This window comes from Eptatretus burgeri, chromosome 5 (assembly GCF_056783735.1).
Source record: "Eptatretus burgeri isolate ZD-2024b chromosome 5, Ebu_testis_v1, whole genome shotgun sequence".
Taxonomy (NCBI): domain Eukaryota; kingdom Metazoa; phylum Chordata; class Myxini; order Myxiniformes; family Myxinidae; genus Eptatretus; species Eptatretus burgeri.
Window position 1 is genome coordinate 66,352,289 of NC_140965.1, and position 20,000 is coordinate 66,372,288.

The 20,000-nt window shown below is 42.6% G+C and overlaps 1 protein-coding gene across 10 annotated transcripts in view; it reads left to right on the forward strand.

The window, feature by feature from the left end:
* The window catches only part of LOC147026600 (ras-specific guanine nucleotide-releasing factor RalGPS1-like), a 278,462-nt gene that overhangs the window by 239,981 nt on the left and 18,481 nt on the right, over window positions 1-20,000 (forward strand). For all 10 annotated transcript variants that reach the window (XM_085882173.1, XM_085882179.1, XM_085882171.1 and 7 more), the window contains 6 exons: window positions 126-263; window positions 9,436-9,529; window positions 13,485-13,552; window positions 18,473-18,617; window positions 18,779-18,799; window positions 18,925-19,073. In XM_085882173.1, the coding sequence (XP_085738299.1) occupies window positions 126-263; window positions 9,436-9,529; window positions 13,485-13,552; window positions 18,473-18,617; window positions 18,779-18,799; window positions 18,925-19,073 (615 nt within the window). The remainder of the gene's footprint in view (window positions 1-125; window positions 264-9,435; window positions 9,530-13,484; window positions 13,553-18,472; window positions 18,618-18,778; window positions 18,800-18,924; window positions 19,074-20,000) is intronic.

Genomic DNA, 20,000 nt, shown 5'->3' on the forward strand with positions numbered 1-20,000 from the left:
AATCGTTTTCTTTTCAACTTTGTTGGGAAATGCACCTTTTTAACTTAAATTAGCTGGCCTTCATTTGACTGCTTTGTAGATTTGTGAGTAAGCTTGCAACCTTGTGGCGTGTTTTTGCCTTGCAGGGATCTATCTGTCTGACATCACTTACATCGATTCTGCATACCCGGCATCAGACAGCATTTTGGAAAACGAGCAGCGCTCCCTGCATATGAACAACGTCCTGCGGGTTATCTCGGACTTCCAGCAGTTCTGCCACTATGGTGTGCATAATGATCACCATTGCAACCACCATTTTGCAATGAATGTAAACTGGTATCACACCTACAGTGAACAGCAGTTCATCCTCAAAAACACAAATGCCACCATTGGGAGTTGGATGTTGCTTTAGTCTTGTCTAATGAATAACTCTTTTTTTTTTCCAAAAAAATTTATAAAATGGTCCAGCTGCCCGATTAAGATTAATATTACTACTTCTACTACTACCCTAACCCTAACCCTAACATCTCTACCGAGATGACCTAATAAAGCCGGACCAAATGTCCGTCTGTCCGTCCGTCAACAATTTTTCTTTCTGATCTTGATGAAACTTAGTATGTGGGTAGAGGTCGATGAGTGTTGTACAACGATATAACTTTTGTCCGGGTTCAAGGTCAGGGACGAGGTCACGTAAGTTATAAAAATTGCCATTTTCAAAACCTATGTAGTCTGCCATTCTACAAGATATTCGGCAACTGCTTATTGATTATGATAGTAAAAAATATTATCTTGTATCTAACAGGACATATTTTTGAATTTCCTTCCCGTTTGATCGTCACGTGATCTGGAAGATGGCCAAAAACGCCGATGCGATTCGCAAAGAAGGAAGGAAGGATTTCGACCAATCGTCTATGAAATATAAATATAAAACACATTTTTAACCTTTTATATTTATACATTTTCCGCCGAAGGTGCAAAAGTTTCAAAACCCAAAATGTAAACGTCTGCATTTGTTTTCAAAATAGAATTTCGTGCCTGCGCGCCAAAATGCCGAGTCATCTTTAACCAAACTGCGCAGTAGTCTTCGGTCATGGCGTCTGAGCAGTGGCCAGCGTGGTTCAGATTGACTGTGGTTTCTGGGGCGAAGGTGGTTGTTAAGAAGTATGTCAGCGGTATAAATTCGAGTGACTGTATTGGTGATTTAATCACGCAACATCTTGACAACGAATATTCTGGCCGAACGATTGCATCAATTCAGTGCATCAGCAGGGATAATTCGCAGGCTCCTCTCGATCGTGCTAATTTTGTTTCTATCGAAAGTTGCACACCGCTGTTCGTATTGAAAGATTTTTGTGCCAAGTACGTCAAAGTCTCCCTGCGAGTTGCTGATATTCAGCCTTCAACGTACCAGAAATCAGCCTTTGATGTGCTCATGGGGATGGGGAGACGGTACGATCAGATGCCCACTGAAAAGTAAGAGCTGGTTATGGCTCTGATTGACTGTTTTGAGTGTGTTGCCTCTGAGTAGACACCTTTTTTTAATCATATCCAGCACTATGCACTGGTGTGCACGCACACATCTACGACTTGGACATTAATTTTCTCACCATTGTTTCCATTTGTTTGATGATCCAACAGGTTTCTATAAGAAATACATGCCAGACTATATTGTAAAAACAAGATTTAATCCTTTTTTATTGTTTTTCACATCAGATGATACAGTGAACATGGGCATCCTGCATTTGAATGGTCTTCCATCTTTAATGTTTTCTTAGATCCTCCTGGTCCAGGATTTATATTTATCCCCCCCCCCCACCTACCCTTGTCTTTTCCATGGAACATCCGAAAAAAATCATTAAAATATTTAACTTCTAAAAATTGAAATTATATTTATATTTCGACCTACCAACCCTACATTTTCACTGAAGAACTGCGTAAACCAAGTTATAAGATAACTAAGGCCTAAGTATTAACTTCATTATAAACTCCATTAGTCTCCATCCCTTCCTCCCCACTGATGATCGTTATCTTGGTGATGCGAAAAATGTCGTTTATTAATTTTTTTTATAATTTTTCTGATAAAAAAAATCTTAGCCCCCGGCTCCCGCCATTAACCGGTATCGGAACACCAAACTATAACCCCTAATTAAAATCTGGGTGGGATCTATCATAATCACCAGCGGACATAGGGCTGCAGGCTGTGGGGCGAGGCCACGGATCCCGGATGAGGGGATAACTGATAAATTATGCGACATGCTTCGGGCTTTCTGATTAGTATATCAATGAGTACATTCCATAATTAATGAATTAATAATTAATGAATCTGGCATACAAAATGTTTTTTTCATACGTGACATGTTACTTTGTGCAGTGTCACGAAACTTCTGTGGAATTAATAATGAATGAATTTGCGAGCTCTAACGATCTTTCAAACCTCAATAACACTCTAAATACTTGACCAATTTTCATTCTGAAAGTTGCATTATAATCAGTGAAGAATAAGCTACAGGATTATCATAATCTCCGAGAGCTAAGCCTATTTTTTTCGTTTTTTTCTACAACCAGAAGTGAAATGTTTCCAGAGAGTGGACGGACCGGAAAACCATGTATTGCACTTACTGGTGATTCTGATGTGTTAATCCGGGTACTAAATGAACAAGACATATTTATTCATTATGTCATTATTAGTATTATCCTAGTGTATCTCTGTGAACTATTTCAATCTAAACGGTTAGTTTGGACTGTTTCGTGGTTACCTGAACTGAACATTGAGAACTTGTGTTATTATAGAGATGACCGTCACCCCCACATGGGGGTAATTTTTAATGCTTAGGTTTGAGAGAAGGTCATGTTTGAGAACATGATAAAGTTGCTGTTGACTGAGCATTCTGAGCTGATGACTGAGCTGGATACATAGTTTAAGCATCACAAGGCTTTAATTACCTCTACCACCAAAGGTGAATGAGGTTATGTTTTCACCCCTTTCTGTCTGTTTGTTTGTTTGTCTGTCTGTGTACAGGATATCTCATAAAGTTGTGGACGGATCCGGATGAAATTTTGTGAACAGGTTCAGTTTGTGACAAGGACGAACTGATTAGATTTTGGTGAAGATCCGGATCTGATGACTAGAATTTTAAAAGTGATTCTTCATCATTGAGAGATAGGGCCAAAAACGATATGTAGTACGATATCTCAAAAAGTTGTGCACGGATTCGGATGAAACTTGGTGGGCATGTTGGGTGTGTGACAAGAACGAAATGATTAAATTTTTGTGTAGATCTGGATCTGATAATTTTTTTAATGATTCTTTACCATTGAGAGATAGGGCCAAAAACGATTGTATCTCATTCTATTTCAAAAATGCATTAGGCCTGATATGTTCTCATGGATCAGGTATTACATGGCAAAGGTATGTGCTCCACTAAATGCCCTTCTAGTTATATCTGTGTTGAGGCTGAAGTCAGAGTAGCATGTACCCCATTGAGTTTCGGGTTTTTCTTTTTTTCCGTCAGGTTGTGCAACCATTAATTAAGGGGTAAGCCATAAATTACTTTCCCAAATGTGGGACCAGAAGTGTTGTTCACACCAATCACTGAATAATTCGAGTTTTCCTCCTGAATGACTTGTTTATTTGTGATGTTGCATGTTTCTTTTTCTTAAGAATTGCATTGTCACAGCTGATAACACAAGGATCAGCTCGTATACCAGTACCATAATACCTGGATCTATTTGGTTATGGTACCCGACTAAAGATTATTGTGCCAAAAATACGGTAGGATTTTGATGTACCACCATAGGGAGTTAGATGTTACTCTACTCCTGTCTAATGAACTAGTAAGAGGCGTCCACAACCATCCTTAACCATGTTGTGGAACGTCTGCTGAGGTCCTCACCCCCCCTTCCCCCTCCATCCTCACGTTTCACCTTTATTCGCTTTTAAATCAGATTTTTTCCACAACTGCTTGAGCGATTGACACTAAACTTTCAACATAGGAATGCATAGCCAAGGAGAAATTTTGTTTCACAAAGTTGCATGATGATTGGATGGAAAATACGTCTGGTGTTCCAAAAAGTCCGTTTTCTGTAGGCATGGGTGGTAGGGTGTTTCACGTATCTGCAGAGGCAGCGTTAGGGGCGGGCATACCGTGCAATTGCATGGGGCCCCAAGACAACAAGGGGGCCCCCTGAGGGTGGGATCTCACTATGCCATCAAAACATATCACCTTGTGACTGGTGATAAACACAGCACAAAGGAATGCTCCATCTCAAGAAAAGAAAGCACTGTGACATAATGAATCAATTAAACAATTTTCCCCTGATGTTTAACTAGACATGACACAAAATTGGGGGGGTGAAGTTAGTATTCAAAGAGAAAGCAGGTTAAGTGGAAAAATAACTATATTTAATGTTTTTAAATGCAAGAACAACCACAATAAAATTTGTGTAATTCCTAATGTTAATACATATCAATATTGTTAAGGAAATGTACACAACAATTTATTGTGTGATCATAAAACAAACCCTGTGATCACACAAAAACGACACCACACATTTTTGTGTGATCACAAAAAATATCTTCAACGTTCAGCCGTGCGCATGGGTAAGTGGACTAACCCATGCGCACGGCTAAACGTTGCCGTTTTTAAAATTGGAGCACCTGTGAAACAAAACTACCCCAGCAGTGCTGAAAAGTGGGGGGGGGGAAGCAACAAAAGGAGAAAAGGGTGAAATCACCCAAAAATAACTTTCTTCATTGCACAAGCAACAGAACCAGAAGATGGGTTATTGGCCTAGTACAAGTGCTGGGATGTGTTTGATTACCAATCAGCTTGTAGAGCGCTCCCCAAGTGGTTTAAGCACTCACGGAAGCACTCCAACGAAACGGTTGATCAGGAAAGTTTGGCTCGGCAAGCGATAGCAAGCTGATTGGTAATGGAACACACCCCTGGATCAGTTTTTTGTGTGAGTTTGTATTTGTGGCTGGCGGTGTCAGGTGAGATTAGGGAGTAACCGTTATTTAATAATTGCATAAAATGATGAGAAATTTATCTACGGGAGCAGCCAGGAGGGATCATGTTATTATCCTTTTTATTACTGCCATTTATTGTCGTTATTTTTGTTAATATTATTATCAATGTTAATGTTTTACAAAAGTATAACGTTAATATCATCATTATTATGCTATTGGCACTACCCTGCGCTTGCGAAGTGAAAAGCAGGGTCAAGTGATCAGGAGCATACGACGTTAAGGTTAAGTGTTAAGTGAGTACATACGATGTACATTAGTCGTGTCTGCATTTTGTTAAGAGCATATATTGAAAACGGTTCAGCAGAGGATATTGAAACTTTACCATATGTTAAGGCCCGGTCACACCTTGACGTTTTAGCCAACGTATGCCGATTTTTGATTTTTTTTTTCTAAAACGCTGGCACACGTTGAATACGTTATGGATAAGTTTTGATAACATTGAGAGCACGCTGAAAAACACTGCCATACGTCGTTGTACGTTGGCTTTAAACGTTGTACTTTTCGGTTGTCCTCAAATTTTTTCATGCTTGAAATTTCACGACGTATGCCGGCGTATGACTCACACGTTCCGCTACGCTGGCCACAAGTTGTATGCACGGTCTGTGATCGTTGACAGACGTCAACACATGCTACTTGTAAGTTAATCATAAGTTGAGACACGCCGAGGTAATGTTTAGCGTACCCGAAACTTATTTCTAACCTATGACTAACGTGTTGTTGGCACATTACGCGATCGTTGCCACACATCGACAGACGTTACTTTTAAGTTACTCATAGGCTGAAAGACGTCGGTATAATGGATCGTCCTTGCGTCAGCGTCCACGGCCACGGCCAGGACACTTATTTGCAGCGTTCTTCAAACTTTTCTTCGGCATGACGAGGATGTTCACACTTCGATGTCTAGCTTGGCTATGATTCCAATTGTCCATCGGCAGCGTCTATTTAAAATAGTCGAGTTTGAGCGTTTTAACACGTTCAGAAGAAACGCTTCAAATTTCAAAACCCCAGCGTCAAAAAACAAAGGCGAGTGACAGCAATTTAAATCGCTCATTGTAAACAATGAAAATAGCTGAGTGGTACCGTTTAAAAGTCGTTGAGTGTAAAAAAAATCCAATTGTTGAGCGCAAGCGTCTACTTTCAATAGTGGAGATGCAGCCATTTAAATCGTTGAGTGGCAGCCTATGAACCTACCCGTGGACACGCGGACGCAAGGAGGATCCATCATAACCCACACCCTCCCCCTCACACTCACCTACTACTGCCAACATGAACAAACTAATACTAATACTAATACTGATACTGCTGACATGGACATCGACTCAAAAAGGAACTCAAACACTGTTGGGTTCCCCTTTTATGAGCAGCATTTTTATATACCAATTCCCAAAACCGCTGGGAACACGTCTTTATATGGCAGTTGTAAGCTAGAAACACGTTAATTTATTTTTTTTGTCGACCGGAAGACGTCATTGGAATACGTCTACATACGTCGATGTGTGTTGGGACTACGTAAAGAATTGGTTCAAAGCACGTCAAACATAAGTTAGAAATAAGTTTCGCGTAAAAAAGACATTACCGCGACGTGTTTCGACTTATGAGTAGCTTATAAGTAGCCTTTGTGGACGTGTGTAAGCGTCCACATATCGTGTGTAAAACTTATCCCCATCGCATGCGGAACGTGTGTCATACGCCGAGTACGTCGTAAAATTTTGAACATGTTTAAAATTTCTTGACGTACTCTACTTACTACGACGTATGATAGCGTACTTTAGCGTTGTACTCACGTATACCAAACTTACTCATACCGTATTTGACGTGCCCCAACGTTTTAGACACATTTTTCTTAGGTCGGCATACGCTGGCAAGATCGCCAAGGTGTGACCGCGATGTTGACACTTCCATTTCTACGGCAGTTATGATTGGAATCGTTGTGCGTCAGCCTTTTAATAGGCTACGTCACGACATCGTCGGCGATGCGTGCAACGCGCTATGCCGAAGTTAGACTATCGTTGGGCATCAGTTGTGTAGGCCAACAACAGGTTCAGCATTCGTTGGTATAAGTTATCTATAACACAACGAAACGTTCTGTGTCCATTACTAATATGTTATGCATACGACCAACTCGTTATGAATACGTCCGAATCTTAAAAAAAAAAACATCAAAAGTTCAACGTCAGCCAGCGTTTTACATAAATTTTAATACGTTGGCATCGCTGGCTAAAACGTCAAGGTGTGACCGGGCCTTTACATGTGGTATTTACCATACGTTACATGACCACGTCACTAAATTCAACCACCAATTATTTTTGAGGTCAACATCGGCCAAAAGGTCAACATAGGGCAGATTTCTGAAATCCTCAATTTCTATCCGATTGACTTGAAATTTGAACAGGATTTTCATTAAAATGACCATTATGTGTCACGCGGTTTGGCAGCCATATTGGATCTAAGGGAAAATCTTTGAAAATATTCATCGGAGAAACTGCTTCACTGATCAATGCAAAATTTAACTAACTCATCAACTACCCATGGGAAATATGGTTTGATAAAGATTACGTCATCAGTCACATGGTCTGGCAGCCATATTGGATCAAAGGAAAAACAACAACCTGAAACAAAAGAGTTGGGTTGCACCAAGACCGCAATGTATATACTATTCTATAACTATCGTCTAGTTGTTATTATTACTTTTGTCAATTGAAGTGGCCTTGGAAAAATACGACGATATGGTCGAATGACGCTCAAGCTGCTGCATATATACACTGTTCCAATATGGAAAAGGGCAATAAAACGTGGGGAATTCCTCTGGATTTTGCAATGGAGTCCAAAGCTGAATCGGCTAAGCAATTGCGAAAATAACATTGAGTCCTCTTACTCATGATACAGTACATTTAAAGGTTCTGAAACGTCACTCGTAATACCCTCTCCCACCCCCACCAGGAGCAGCACTACATACCCATTGTCTGCTCCATACCCATTGAAAGTACACCATCGACAAAGATAATTTGCATCACCCCACCTTCGGAACTTTTTGTGAGGAGTGGGGGCCAGATGAAGCAAATTAAGTCACTACAACCTTTGTCATATGACCTGTAGTCCCCTTGGCAAGTTTAATTGGTTGAGATTTTGTAAGCAATGACCGAATACATCGACATCAGACAGACGGATGCCAAATTGCATATTTTAGTGACGGGGCTCATGGGTGCCCCCACTGAGCCATTATTCCGTTTTGCATGGGGCCCCCAAATGACTAACGCTGCCCCTGTGTATAAAGGAATAAATGGCCTCGACCTCACTTCGTTCAGCCTCGGCTGAAAGGCTCATTTCAAAAAATAAACGAGAGCGAAGTCAGTGGGGTGCCATTGCAAATCCCCATGCTTCCCACCTAAAGCAAAATTGAAAGATGGCAAAAAGTTCCAGTCGGAATGACCCAATATATAATTTTGAGTTAAAAAAGAAATCTTCTTTTTTGACCCCTGTGACCCTGAGGCATGAATGGGGGGGGGGGGTGGGGTGTCAAATCCAAACAATCTTTCCATATTTCATGCATCCCCAAATGTTGATTGCATATGCTGTACAAAGTTTATTTTTAAAATGTTTTTTAAATGGGCCCGTAATTGCATTTTTTGGTATTTAACCTTTTGAACATCCCTCATAGATGGCATGCTCTCCAATGCAACACCCCGTCTGCAAATGTTTTATCGGATGGCAGTTTGTAGTCGGATCCCATTCCTCAGGGACTGAAATCTAGATCTGACAGCTCTGGTGTAATCTTGCTCCATTCCTTACTGCTCTTCCCGTGATATTGTTTGCACTTTGCTTTTATGTGCTATGGATACAGTCCAACGGCAGAGTTTGCGGGAAGGTGTTGGAATATATCAATTATGGATTCAAAGAGTTGCCACAAAATCTGCAAGTACACCACTGTGTTGTAAGAGTTGGTGGAAATTCCTACCTCCATCCTATAAAACAGTGGGAGCATGTGTTGGAGTAAGGGTCCAGCCTGTGATAAGTGTAGAGGGATGCCCCATAAATGCCACAAAATGTAGATTTGCCTCGATTGTATATACCAATCAAGGAACATAGACAACCTCATTCCTGAAGGTTATTAGTGAGCTAGCAATGTTTTAAGCTGAGAATCCAACGTGAGTCTCCCAAGACGAGCTTAGTTTCCTGAAGTTTAGAATTCAAATTGTTCATAGAGTTGCCCCAGTTGGGTCTGAACCCACACATTCTCGAGGATGCTTGTGCACGATCCTGACCACTGCATTCCACCCTCGATCTGAAGTATTTCTGAGGATATAAAGATAGTTGTGGTCATATGTAATGTGGTTGTGCAGGTTGTGTTTGTACTCATTGGAGTTTAAAATAAATGTTTCTCTCGCTCTCTTTCCCTCTCCCTCTCCATCTCCCTCCCATAACCACAGAGCACCTACAGCAGCTTCCTCATGTACAGAAGTACCTTCATTCGGTTCAGTACATTGAGGAGTTGCAGAAGTTTGTGGAAGACGATAATTACAAGTATGCACCTTTAACTGCCATCCTCACACATCTTCTCAGTGATATTCCAATATGGATTTGATCAGTCATTTATTTTTCTTACACATCCTCACTCTTAAATTTCTCTTGCTTAAAGTAAATAAAACACTTGAGACACCTTACACTATATAAGAGTATGAAATGTGTCTTAATTATGATATGGACAGTAATTTGTAATTTTTCAGGGTGCCAAAGTTAACTTGCTGACTCTTGGTCAAAAGACACGATAGGATCTTTAACGTCCACTGACTAATGCTGGCACATGGGACACCTAGCTTAACATCCATTCAAGGGATGATGTACCTTGTGGTCCAACACTCTGCCTGCGAAGCACCGATCTGACAGTTTACAGTCGGATCAGGAATCAAACCCACACTAGGACAGTTCAAAAGTAAGTGTGCTACCAATGCACCATCCTTCCAGACAATCTGAAAATAACACTGCCTTGTCCAAAGGTGATGCTGTCAGTTAGACCGTGGTAGATCCTGATGGGGAATGTTTCTCCACGAGGAAAGCATGTAAAAGATGTCAAGCACATAAAAAGGCCATTGTTTTGTTGTCATTGGCACCGAGAGTGCCTCGGGAAACGATGGCACTTCCCGTAATCTCAGTGGCCATGTTTGTGTTCTCCAACAGTCCTGCCTGGTGTCGTGTAATCATTTGTGTGTATGTCCATATATATGTGTGTGGCAGTTCCACTATGAGCCTTCGAGCCTGCAAAAAGTAAAGAGTGATCAAAAGAAGGAAGATGCCAGCATGACAAGTTCTTCTTATTGAACAAATGTAGTTGCAGTTTGGCCGAGATAGTAGAAGATGATTATACTGATTTATATATAATGGAGCAAGTGTTTGTATGTATGTATCCATGTCTGCTCCATACCCATCGGTTTCACAGCTGGCCAGATGCCACCCACAATTTAGTGTAAAACAACCTGTGACTTAAAAGGATCATCAAATCCCAAAAGCTAAAAAATGGGCCTTGTAAATGTGACAGTACTTATAGGCCCCAGGATACAGGCCTTGGGCGGCTGCAGGCCTCTGGTGTCAGCCTATGGGGCAATGCATTTTGAACTACTGTGAAGTTAATGGAGCGCCAAAGCAAAATCCCCACACTTCCCATCAAAAGCAGTTGAAAGATGGCAAAAAGTTTCACCAGAAGTTACCCAATATCAAATTTTGAGTTAAAAATTATTTTCCGTTTTGACCCCAAGTCCCCACTCCCTGGGGCATGAACTGAAGGTCATATCCCCCCCAAAATGTTATGTAATTCATGCGTCCCTCCCCCCCTCTAATGTTGACTGCATATATAAAGTTTCATTAAAAAATGTGCCCGTAATTGCATTTTTTGGTACTTCACCTTTTGATCCTACCTCAGGGGGAGGGGCTAAAAATGACACTGCTCCTGCACCTATGTGCCATGTGTTTATCATAACTACCAAGTTTGGTAAATGTCTGCCCAGCCGTTTAGGAGGAGATAGCGTGACGGACAGACAGACAGACAAATGGACGTTGCCGATTACAATATCCTCCTGGGTTTTTTTCCAAAAGGCATGGAGATAATTATGTGAGCTATATAACCATGATTTATTACATGCACATAAGCAACAGGGATATTTTGCTTCATGTACGTAACCCGGGTTATTTTTATTTTCGAGAGCGATCGAGGCAGCGGTCTGTTACCTATCCACCACTCAAGTAAAGGGATATGTCAGAAGAACTTCTTGTACACTTGTAAAGGTGCAGAGCACCTTAGGGCAGGTGCTCTGCTTGTAATAATAATATTTGTGGAAATAATGTGATTAAAATTTTTTTTTTTACCAGCAAATACCACCCATCATTTCGCTGACAGCAATACTAAAAGAGTTGGGGGTGGAGGGAGAGAATGTGCAGGATGGAGGGATAGAGGGGTGGAGTGAGAGAGGGAGGGAGGTGTGGAGGGAGAGGGATGGGGGTGTGGAGGAAGACGGAGGGGGAGAGAGGTAGGTGTGGAGGGAGAGAGAGAGAGAGAGGTAGGTGTGGAGGGAGAGAGAGAGAGGTAGGTGTGGAGGGGAGAGAGAGAGAGAGGTAGGTGTGGAGGGGAGAGAGAGAGAGAGGTAGGTGTGGAGGGAGGGAGAGAGAGAGAGAGAGAGAGAGGTAGGTGTGGAGGGAGAGAGAGAGAGAGGTAGGTGTGGAGGGAGAGAGAGAGGTAGGTGTGGAGGGAGAGAGTGAGGTTGGTGTGGGGAGGGAGAGAGTGAGGTTGGTGTGGGGAGAGAGAGAGAGAGAGAGAGAGAGAGAGAGAGAGGTAGGTGTGGAGGGAGGGAGAGAGAGAGAGAGAGAGGTAGGTGTGGAGGGAGAGAGAGAGAGAGAGGTAGGTGTGGAGGGAGAGAGAGAGAGAGAGAGAGAGAGAGAGAGAGAGAGAGAGAGAGAGAGAGAGAGAGAGAGAGAGAGAGAGAGAGAGAGAGAGAGAGAGAGAGAGAGAGAGAGAGAGAGAGAGAGAGAGAGAGAGAGAGAGGGAGAGAGAGAGGTAGGTGTGGAGGGAGAGAGAGGGGTAGGTGTGGAGGGGGAGAGAGAGAGAGAGGTAGGTGTGGGGAGGGAGGGAGGGAGAGAGAGAGAGAGAGAGAGAGAGAGAGAGAGAGAGAGAGAGAGACGGGGAGAGAGAGAGAGAGAGAGAGAGAGAGAGAGAGAGAGAGAGAGAGAGAGAGAGAGAGAGAGAGAGAGAGAGAGAAGAAGAGAGGGGTGGAGGGAGAGGGAGAAGAAGAGAGGGGTGGAGGGAGAGGGAGAAGAAGAGAGGGGTGGAGGGAGAGGGAGAAGAAGAGAGGGGTGGAGGGAGAGGGAGAAGAAGAGAGGGGCGGAGGGAGAGGGAGAAGAAGAGAGGGGTGGAGTGAGAGGGAGAAGAAGAGAGGGGTGGAGGGAGAGGGAGAAGAAGAGAGGGGTGGAGTGGACGGAGAAGGAGAGAGGGGTGGAGGGAGAGGGAGAAGGAGAGAGGGGTGGAGGGAGAGGGAGAAGGAGAGAGGGGTGGAGGGAGAGGGAGAAGGAGAGAGGGGTGGAGGCAGAGGGAGAAGGAGAGAGGGGTGGAGGGAGAGGGAGAAGGAGAGGGTGGGAGGGAGAGGGAGAAGGACAGAGACAGAGGGGTGGAGGTGGGGGGAAGAGAGAGAGAGATATAGAGATATATAGATTGGTGGTAGGTTTGAGGGGATGGGGGGAGAGAGGAAGGGTGGGGAAGTGAGGAGTTGGGGGAGCTAAGGGGTGGAGAGTGATGCCTCGCCACACGTTGCTATGCACTTCGGGAGGGAGGGGTGCGAGTAAGGGGGTTGAGAATGAGAGAACGAGAGAGGGGGAGCAAGGTGAGGGTGGGTTGAGCAATGCATCAAATATTGAATGGAAATTTTCAGATGAAGTGAATGAAAATTTTGTTACAATATTTTTCCAATTCTCTCTTGAACTCATCGTTCACTTATCCCATTGCTTTTCTCATTCCAATCCTCCTATTATGTTAATCATTCTTATAATTTGATCTTTAATTTAATTTATTTTGCCTTCCTCACGCCAGAGATTTCCCCATGGATTACCTAACTTTGGCTACGGGAGCCTCCGTGGCAATCCCGCTGCTTAATTATTTTCTTTGCCCTCGATCAACTTACACTTTCGGCATATTCTTTAATTTTTTCCTCACTCAATCTAATTCTCCCAACAGTTGAAAAAGTTAAGTGTAAAGCTCGGTACCGAAGGCACTCCGGCAATGTCGCACGCTGGAGCATATGTTATTTATTTATTTGGCATGGGGGCAGTGTACTTTAAATGTACCTCCACTTGTTTAATGCTGTATCTTGAACAAGTGCATACAGCATCAGTGTTTTCTGTTCCACACTCGATGCATACAACTCTTACATTTTATGTTCCGGGCTCTGTGCATACAACTCATCAACCAGCCACCCTAACCTATGTTTTTCATCAACAGACAGTCTTTGAGGATAGAGCCTGGGAGTAGCAATCTTGGGCTGACTTCATCCAAGGAGGACTCATCAGGTTAGTGCATTTGCTCACTTTCTCACCCGCTTCGATACAACTTTCATTCTCATTTTTCCAAAGAACCTCAAAATGATCTTTACTGCTGGTTGTGATTAATTGTGCATGCCAATTATTTGAGTGCAACTGACAAAGGAAAATATGAATTATTAATATGACAAAGTCATGAATGATAGTCGAAGGTTTTTTGTTATTTTTCCTGTACTTCAAAATTCTCTGTTTTATTTTGCTGTAGCGATTCCCAGGGTGAATCTTGTATTCAAGATCAAAATGATTGATATTTTGATTGCTTGGTTACTTGTTTGAAAATGTCATTTCTTCTCATCACATGTTATGTTTCTTCCATCATATGCTCACATAATGAAACCGAATTGGTAATAACAGTCTTTTAACCTTTAGCATCTAACTGGTCTGATTAAACCCACATCTGATCTATCCCTAACCAGCATGATAAAACTGACGTACTATGTATGTCCCTAACCGGACTGAATAAACCCATATACCATCGCCCTCGTGCTGGTACAGTGCAGAAGCAATTTGATTATTAACTTCCTTTGATTGCAAACCCCTTCCATCCTCTCCTGCCAAGTAAACATCAATAAGTGATTAGCACACATCAGTGTCGTTCATTTGACCTGTATTGGTAGCTTAACCCCTTTTATAAACCCCTGTTGGACTTGGTCTGAAACGGGGGCTTGTGGATTTGGTCTCATTTTTCATGTGTGTGCGTGCGTGCGTGCGTCCACAACTATATCTTGGACATGTATGGACCGATTTTATTTGTACTTGGCATTAAGACAACATATGATGGTATACATATGCACATCATTTTTTTTTTGAGATCAGATCCAATATGGCCTATTGGTGGCTAATTTGTCACTTAAACGTGTCCCCAACCATTTCTTGACATACATGGTCAAATTTTGTTCAAACTTGGCACAAGCACAGTACATGATGGCATTCATGTGCACCTCACTTTATTTTGTGATCTGATCAAACGGTCCTTTCGGAGAGAGAGGGTGAGTGCAGGATTTGTAGGGGCAAAGACCTATTCCAAGTGTTTTACCAGCTCCTGATCAAGGTCTCTCGAGGGAATAGGGTGCTGCCTGTCTGTCTGAAGGATGATAAATTATGTGGTCGAAGGTGGAATCATCAGCAAAGAGATAAGTAGAATTTTCCAGGGAATCATAAACATCATTGAAGATGAAGAACAAGCCTGGGCTCAAGACACTGCCATGGGCACACTCCAGCCTTGGCAGGGAGAGATGAGAGGATCCCGTTAAGAGCTATACGCTGACTACGGGAGTGGAGGAAGTCTGTGATCCATGAGAGGAGGTGTGTTTAAGCACATTATTTGGAGACCAAAGTGGGTTGCCAGACTGTATCAAATCCTCGATGTATGTCTCGTGTTTAAGATTGAGGGCTTACATCCATTGTTAGGAGAGTTGAAGCAGAATATCCAAGGTAGAATGACCGGGTCTGAAATCGTACTTGTGATCTGAATTGAGGTCGTTGGAACGAAAAGGAATGATTTGATGTCAACAGTAGAAGATCAGTTTTTGCACCATGTCTGTGCATTGCAATCATCTTGGCTAACTTTCAGGCAGACTGAATCTAACCCAGAGAGAACTAGAGAGTTCATAGAACATGACACCCTGCACAGTGTGCAAGTGTATATAGTACTGTACTTCAATTTTCATAAAATAATGATTTTAACGATCGTAAAAGAAATCCAGAAGTTTAGTGCTATTGAAGTAGTCCAGAAGTAGTTCTGAATTCCACCTGTATACACCACCCTCATTAAACCTTTATTTAAATTTAATAACTGCAAAACTTGAGGTTATTGGAAGTATTATGATAGGCAATTTGTGTTCTGCAGTGTTAAAGTATATAATTGAATTTAAATAAAATAAAGATTGTAAAAGTCGTAAAAAATAAATTAATTCTGGTATTTTTCGCAGTTTCTATAACATCACCCTATCGAACACATTACATTATTTCTTCATGCTTATTGTTTGTGTCCTTTATGATGTCCTTAAAAACAGTAAGCTTCCTGTTTGGAATGATTTTCAATTTTGCTTGACTGCCAAGCAGCCACATAGTGTAAAAACATTATCACACTCCTCTCTGCGCATGTATGATGGGGATGAATTCTAAGCTGTTCTTCGATCATAAACTGATAAGACGGACGGAAATCAACCAATTGCTTAACTCCGCTTTTCGTTTTGCATGCGTGGTATAATGATACGGTGAACAGAGCACAAAGAGGATGAGAAAGAACAGCAGAGTAGGTTTTTAGGACACATGCTCTGATGCTGTCTGGGCCTGTCCCAGAATCGGAGTCAAAGTTTGTTAGAAACCTCTCCACCTTCTCAAGTGAGAAAGACACAGTGTGGAGGAGCAGTTGGATACGAGAGGTTAGAGTAGGTTATAGGGATTGAGGGGTTATACAAGGTGCAGCAGAAAACACTGAATTGAGGAATTCGGCCTTCTGAGTCAGCTGTACTGCCATTTGAAGTGAGGGAAGGGATGGAAGGGTAACATACTCCAGAGATAGGCTTAACAAGGTGCTACCAGGTCGTTGAAGGAGTTAGGTTTGAGAGTCCAGTCTTGAGGTTGGATAAAGCCTGGTGTTGGCTTAGCGGTGAGGATGGCTGGCTTTGGATCTTAGGGTGCTGAGTTTGAGCCCTGTTAACCAATGACAGGCTGAATCAACCCCACCTGGTGCTGTCATCCTTTCGAGGTCGGCGAAATGAGTACCAGTATATTGGTATAGGGGCACAGCATCAGCGGCATAGTCGTGCCTCAACAAAATGATAGCGACCCGGCAGCCAAGCTGCCATGCGCAAGAAGAAGAAGAAGGTTGGACACGTTATCTTCTGGCTTTCCTGAGAGTGGGTACACATACTTGTTCCAGGCTTTGCAGAATGATTTTAGGTTGCCTTTGTTCATATTTGCCTTCCAGGAAGAGAAGGCTAATTGGTTAAAGGCAACTGCTTCAACCAAGGGTTGTGTGTACCAGGAGTGACAGGATGTGGATGAAAATAGTAACTGGATTTGGACCTAAATTGTTATAAATCTGGACCTAAATTGTTGTAAAACATTGTGTTCTTCACTCTGCATATAATTTTTACACCTATTTGTAAATCCACTTTCGTGTTATTTATTTGGGCAATACATCAGGACATGCAGCCTGTCTGCACTTGACTTCACTTCACTTCACTTCTGCTCATTCTTGCTCCTCATCCTCAAATACTGTACATTTGTTTTGCTTCCCGTTATTCTGATAAGAAATCCTCCCTGGCCCATGTACAATACTTTCCTGAGTGTGTTGTCTCAAGCTCTTCCCTCCAGGCCTTCAAATCTGCTGCCTGCCACCACCACCTGGTCTCTCCCACATGCTACCTCTGAACTTCGTTGCACCTGCCGAGATTTATATTTGTTCCCATCCTTCACCCACAATTCCTTTGCTAGTGCTATGATGAATCCACATTTTCCCTTTAACCCATTTTTTTCTGTTATTCTGCCCTTCTGTGAACCACCAAGAGCTCAGTGATGTGAGTTGACATTTCGAGCATTAGCCCTTCATTAGAGAAAAAACGCAAAGGGCTAATGATCAAAACTTCAGCCGCACCTCACTTCCCATGGTAGTTAACGTACTCTTATCGGCTTTCATTCGATAAAATCCATTATCCAACTTGTCTGCTGACGTGGACGTGCCCAAGCATTAATGAAGACTCGTATTCCATTGTAAGCTCAAACGTTTGTAACTTCCACCACCAAAGGTGGATGGAGGTTATGTTTTCATCCCTGTCTGTCTGTCTCTGCAAACAGGGTATCTCAAAAAGTTGGGGAAGGATTTGAACGAAATTTGGTTAGCAGGTTGGGTGTGTGATGAAGACAAAATGATTTGATTTTGGTGAAGATCCAGGACCGCATCAGGATCTGAGAAATTTTTTATGTGCTTCTTCATCATTGAGTGATGGGGCTAAAACATTATACAACACGATATCTCAAAAAGTTATCGACTGATTCGGACGAACCTTGGTGGACAGGTTGGGTGTGTGACGAGGATGAAGCTATTCGATTTTGGTGAAGGTCTGAATCCGGAAATGAGAATTTAAAAAAAATTCTGCATGTGATTCTTTCACCATTGAGAGCTCGGGCCAAAAAGGATATTCTGTATAGCATATCTCAAAAAGTTGTGGACGGATTCGGATGAAACTTGATGGATGAGTTGGGTAGGTGACAATAACAAGCCGATTAGATCTTGGAGCCTCGAGATCCAGATCTGGCCTATCCTTGGGATACAAAATGTAAACTGTTCAGCCTCGAGTGCAGTTGTAGTTTTATTTACGACGATTGGGTCTGTTGTGTCAAGGGTAAGACAAAGTTCCTCGAATACCATAAACATTATTTAATTTAAGTAAACACTTAAAAGAAGGAAATTAAAATAGGAGTAATAGAAATGACAATTTTAATGACTGTGCTTCTTTTTTTTCTTCTATATTCGATGACTGGAGTTTGTCCAAGCATTAACCACCCCTCACCCCTCGCCCCCCCCACCCGTACCCCACTCCCCTCCGTGTACACACCATGTACACATTTGTTTGAAGCTCTCCATCCATCCCTTTGCTCACTTTTGCATGTGTCACTGTAAGTGGATATATTTATTTGATGTACAGCACATAATAAAATGATTTCTCCTCGTATTGACATTTCCAGTCGTAATGATGATGACCTGGCAATGTCAAACCTTCTGATCCCCTTACTGGCACTATTAAAAGGTAGCATGACGATGAGGATAGGCACTGACATTGAAAGGCTGGTGTAAGCTGTCCCTATACCTCCTGAAAGGCTGTAGTCATTCAAAAATGCTGTGTGCGTGTGTGCGTGCGCGCGTGTATGTGCATGCCGCAGGTGCTTCTGATGCATCAGGGTCTCCACAGGCTGTACACCGACGCACCACAGCACCTGAACCATTGGTGTTGGGCAGCCCTATCAGCACGCCACCCACCAGCCGCCATCCATGTTGCCATCGCAAAAGCCGCAGCCTTGGTAGCAAGTACGCTGCGAATACAGGGTCTCTCGGGGAAATTACTTTTGTGGAGACCGTGCTTGATTTGGTGTGACGGGGCATGTTGGTGCATTTGATTTTGTGTGGGAGGGATGGTGTTGTAAAAGCACTGAATGAATGACATTGAATGACTTTATTTCTTTTTGCAGATGGTCTTCAGGTGAGAGCGGGTGAGTAAGGGCAAAAATTAATGGTTGACAACACAAGGATTTTTCAGCTCCACAGATGAAATTGTTTGGATATGACATTGCTATCCCTGTCTTGACAATCAATTTGTCCATTGTCTCTTCCTCAGCTCGCTTTGTCCACATGTCGGGGTTGAGACCAAGAGTATGACGTTGCCGGCAGTGCGGCCCCGCCATCTGCTGGATGATAGTGTCATGGACTTGTCTCCATTGCCCAGACCCATACGTGGAGCCTCACTCGCCAGTGGCCTCTCTCTGGGTACCCTGCTTTGTAGGACACCTTGAACTAAGTGGCCATCTATTTATTACATATGCACGAGGGCGGTAATGCCAAGTGAGAAGAGAGGATGTAAGAGAGAAAGGAGCAAGTGAGAAGAGATGCAATTCAAAGGAAGGGCGTGTTTGGAGCATATGGTGTGATCGATTGGGGGTTGGGGGGAGGGGGAGGGGAGGCTGGTCAATTTTCTCAATTTTGTCTTCTGCCCCGGTGCGTACGGTATTATATAGACTAGCCAAAACCTCGTCACAGACGGATTCCGTTCCATGAGCCCAATATGACAACCAGTGGCGGCTCTTGTAAGAGCCGGATCCCAGTCGATGTACTCCATGGCCTTATCTAATGAGGCCTACAAAACATCCTTGTACACGACATTTTTGGTCTACACTACTCCTTGTGAAGAGGTCCCCTGATTTGTGTGCCACTATGTGCGATGCACTCTTACAGGTATGAAGTTTCTTTCACTCCAGGTCACAGTACCGAGAAAAACGTGACGTGACAGCTAGGAGGAGCACAAAATTGGTCCTTCAGTATTAATATATAGATGACCTTTAATCCTAAACCATGATAGTGATATTCAGGCAGGACATGACGTAATGGTTTAGTCATTTAATCAGATCCAGTACATCATAGAGCGGATGAAATGTAAATGTTTATGAGATTCTGATATTTTCTTTTCTTTTCAACCCTTCCAAAAAAAATTCTTCTTTTACTCATAGGACCTAATATTTTGGATCCGATTCCCAGCCTAAAATTCTGATACAGTGCAAGGTCAAGTCCAGCTTGATTTAAACCATAAAATTAAACTTGCTTTAAAAGCCGACATAAAACTTGCTTATTCTAAAATTAGGGGAGCAAAGCTGTAAAATGATTTGATGCAGAATGCAGTGGCTAATAAATATGAAACTT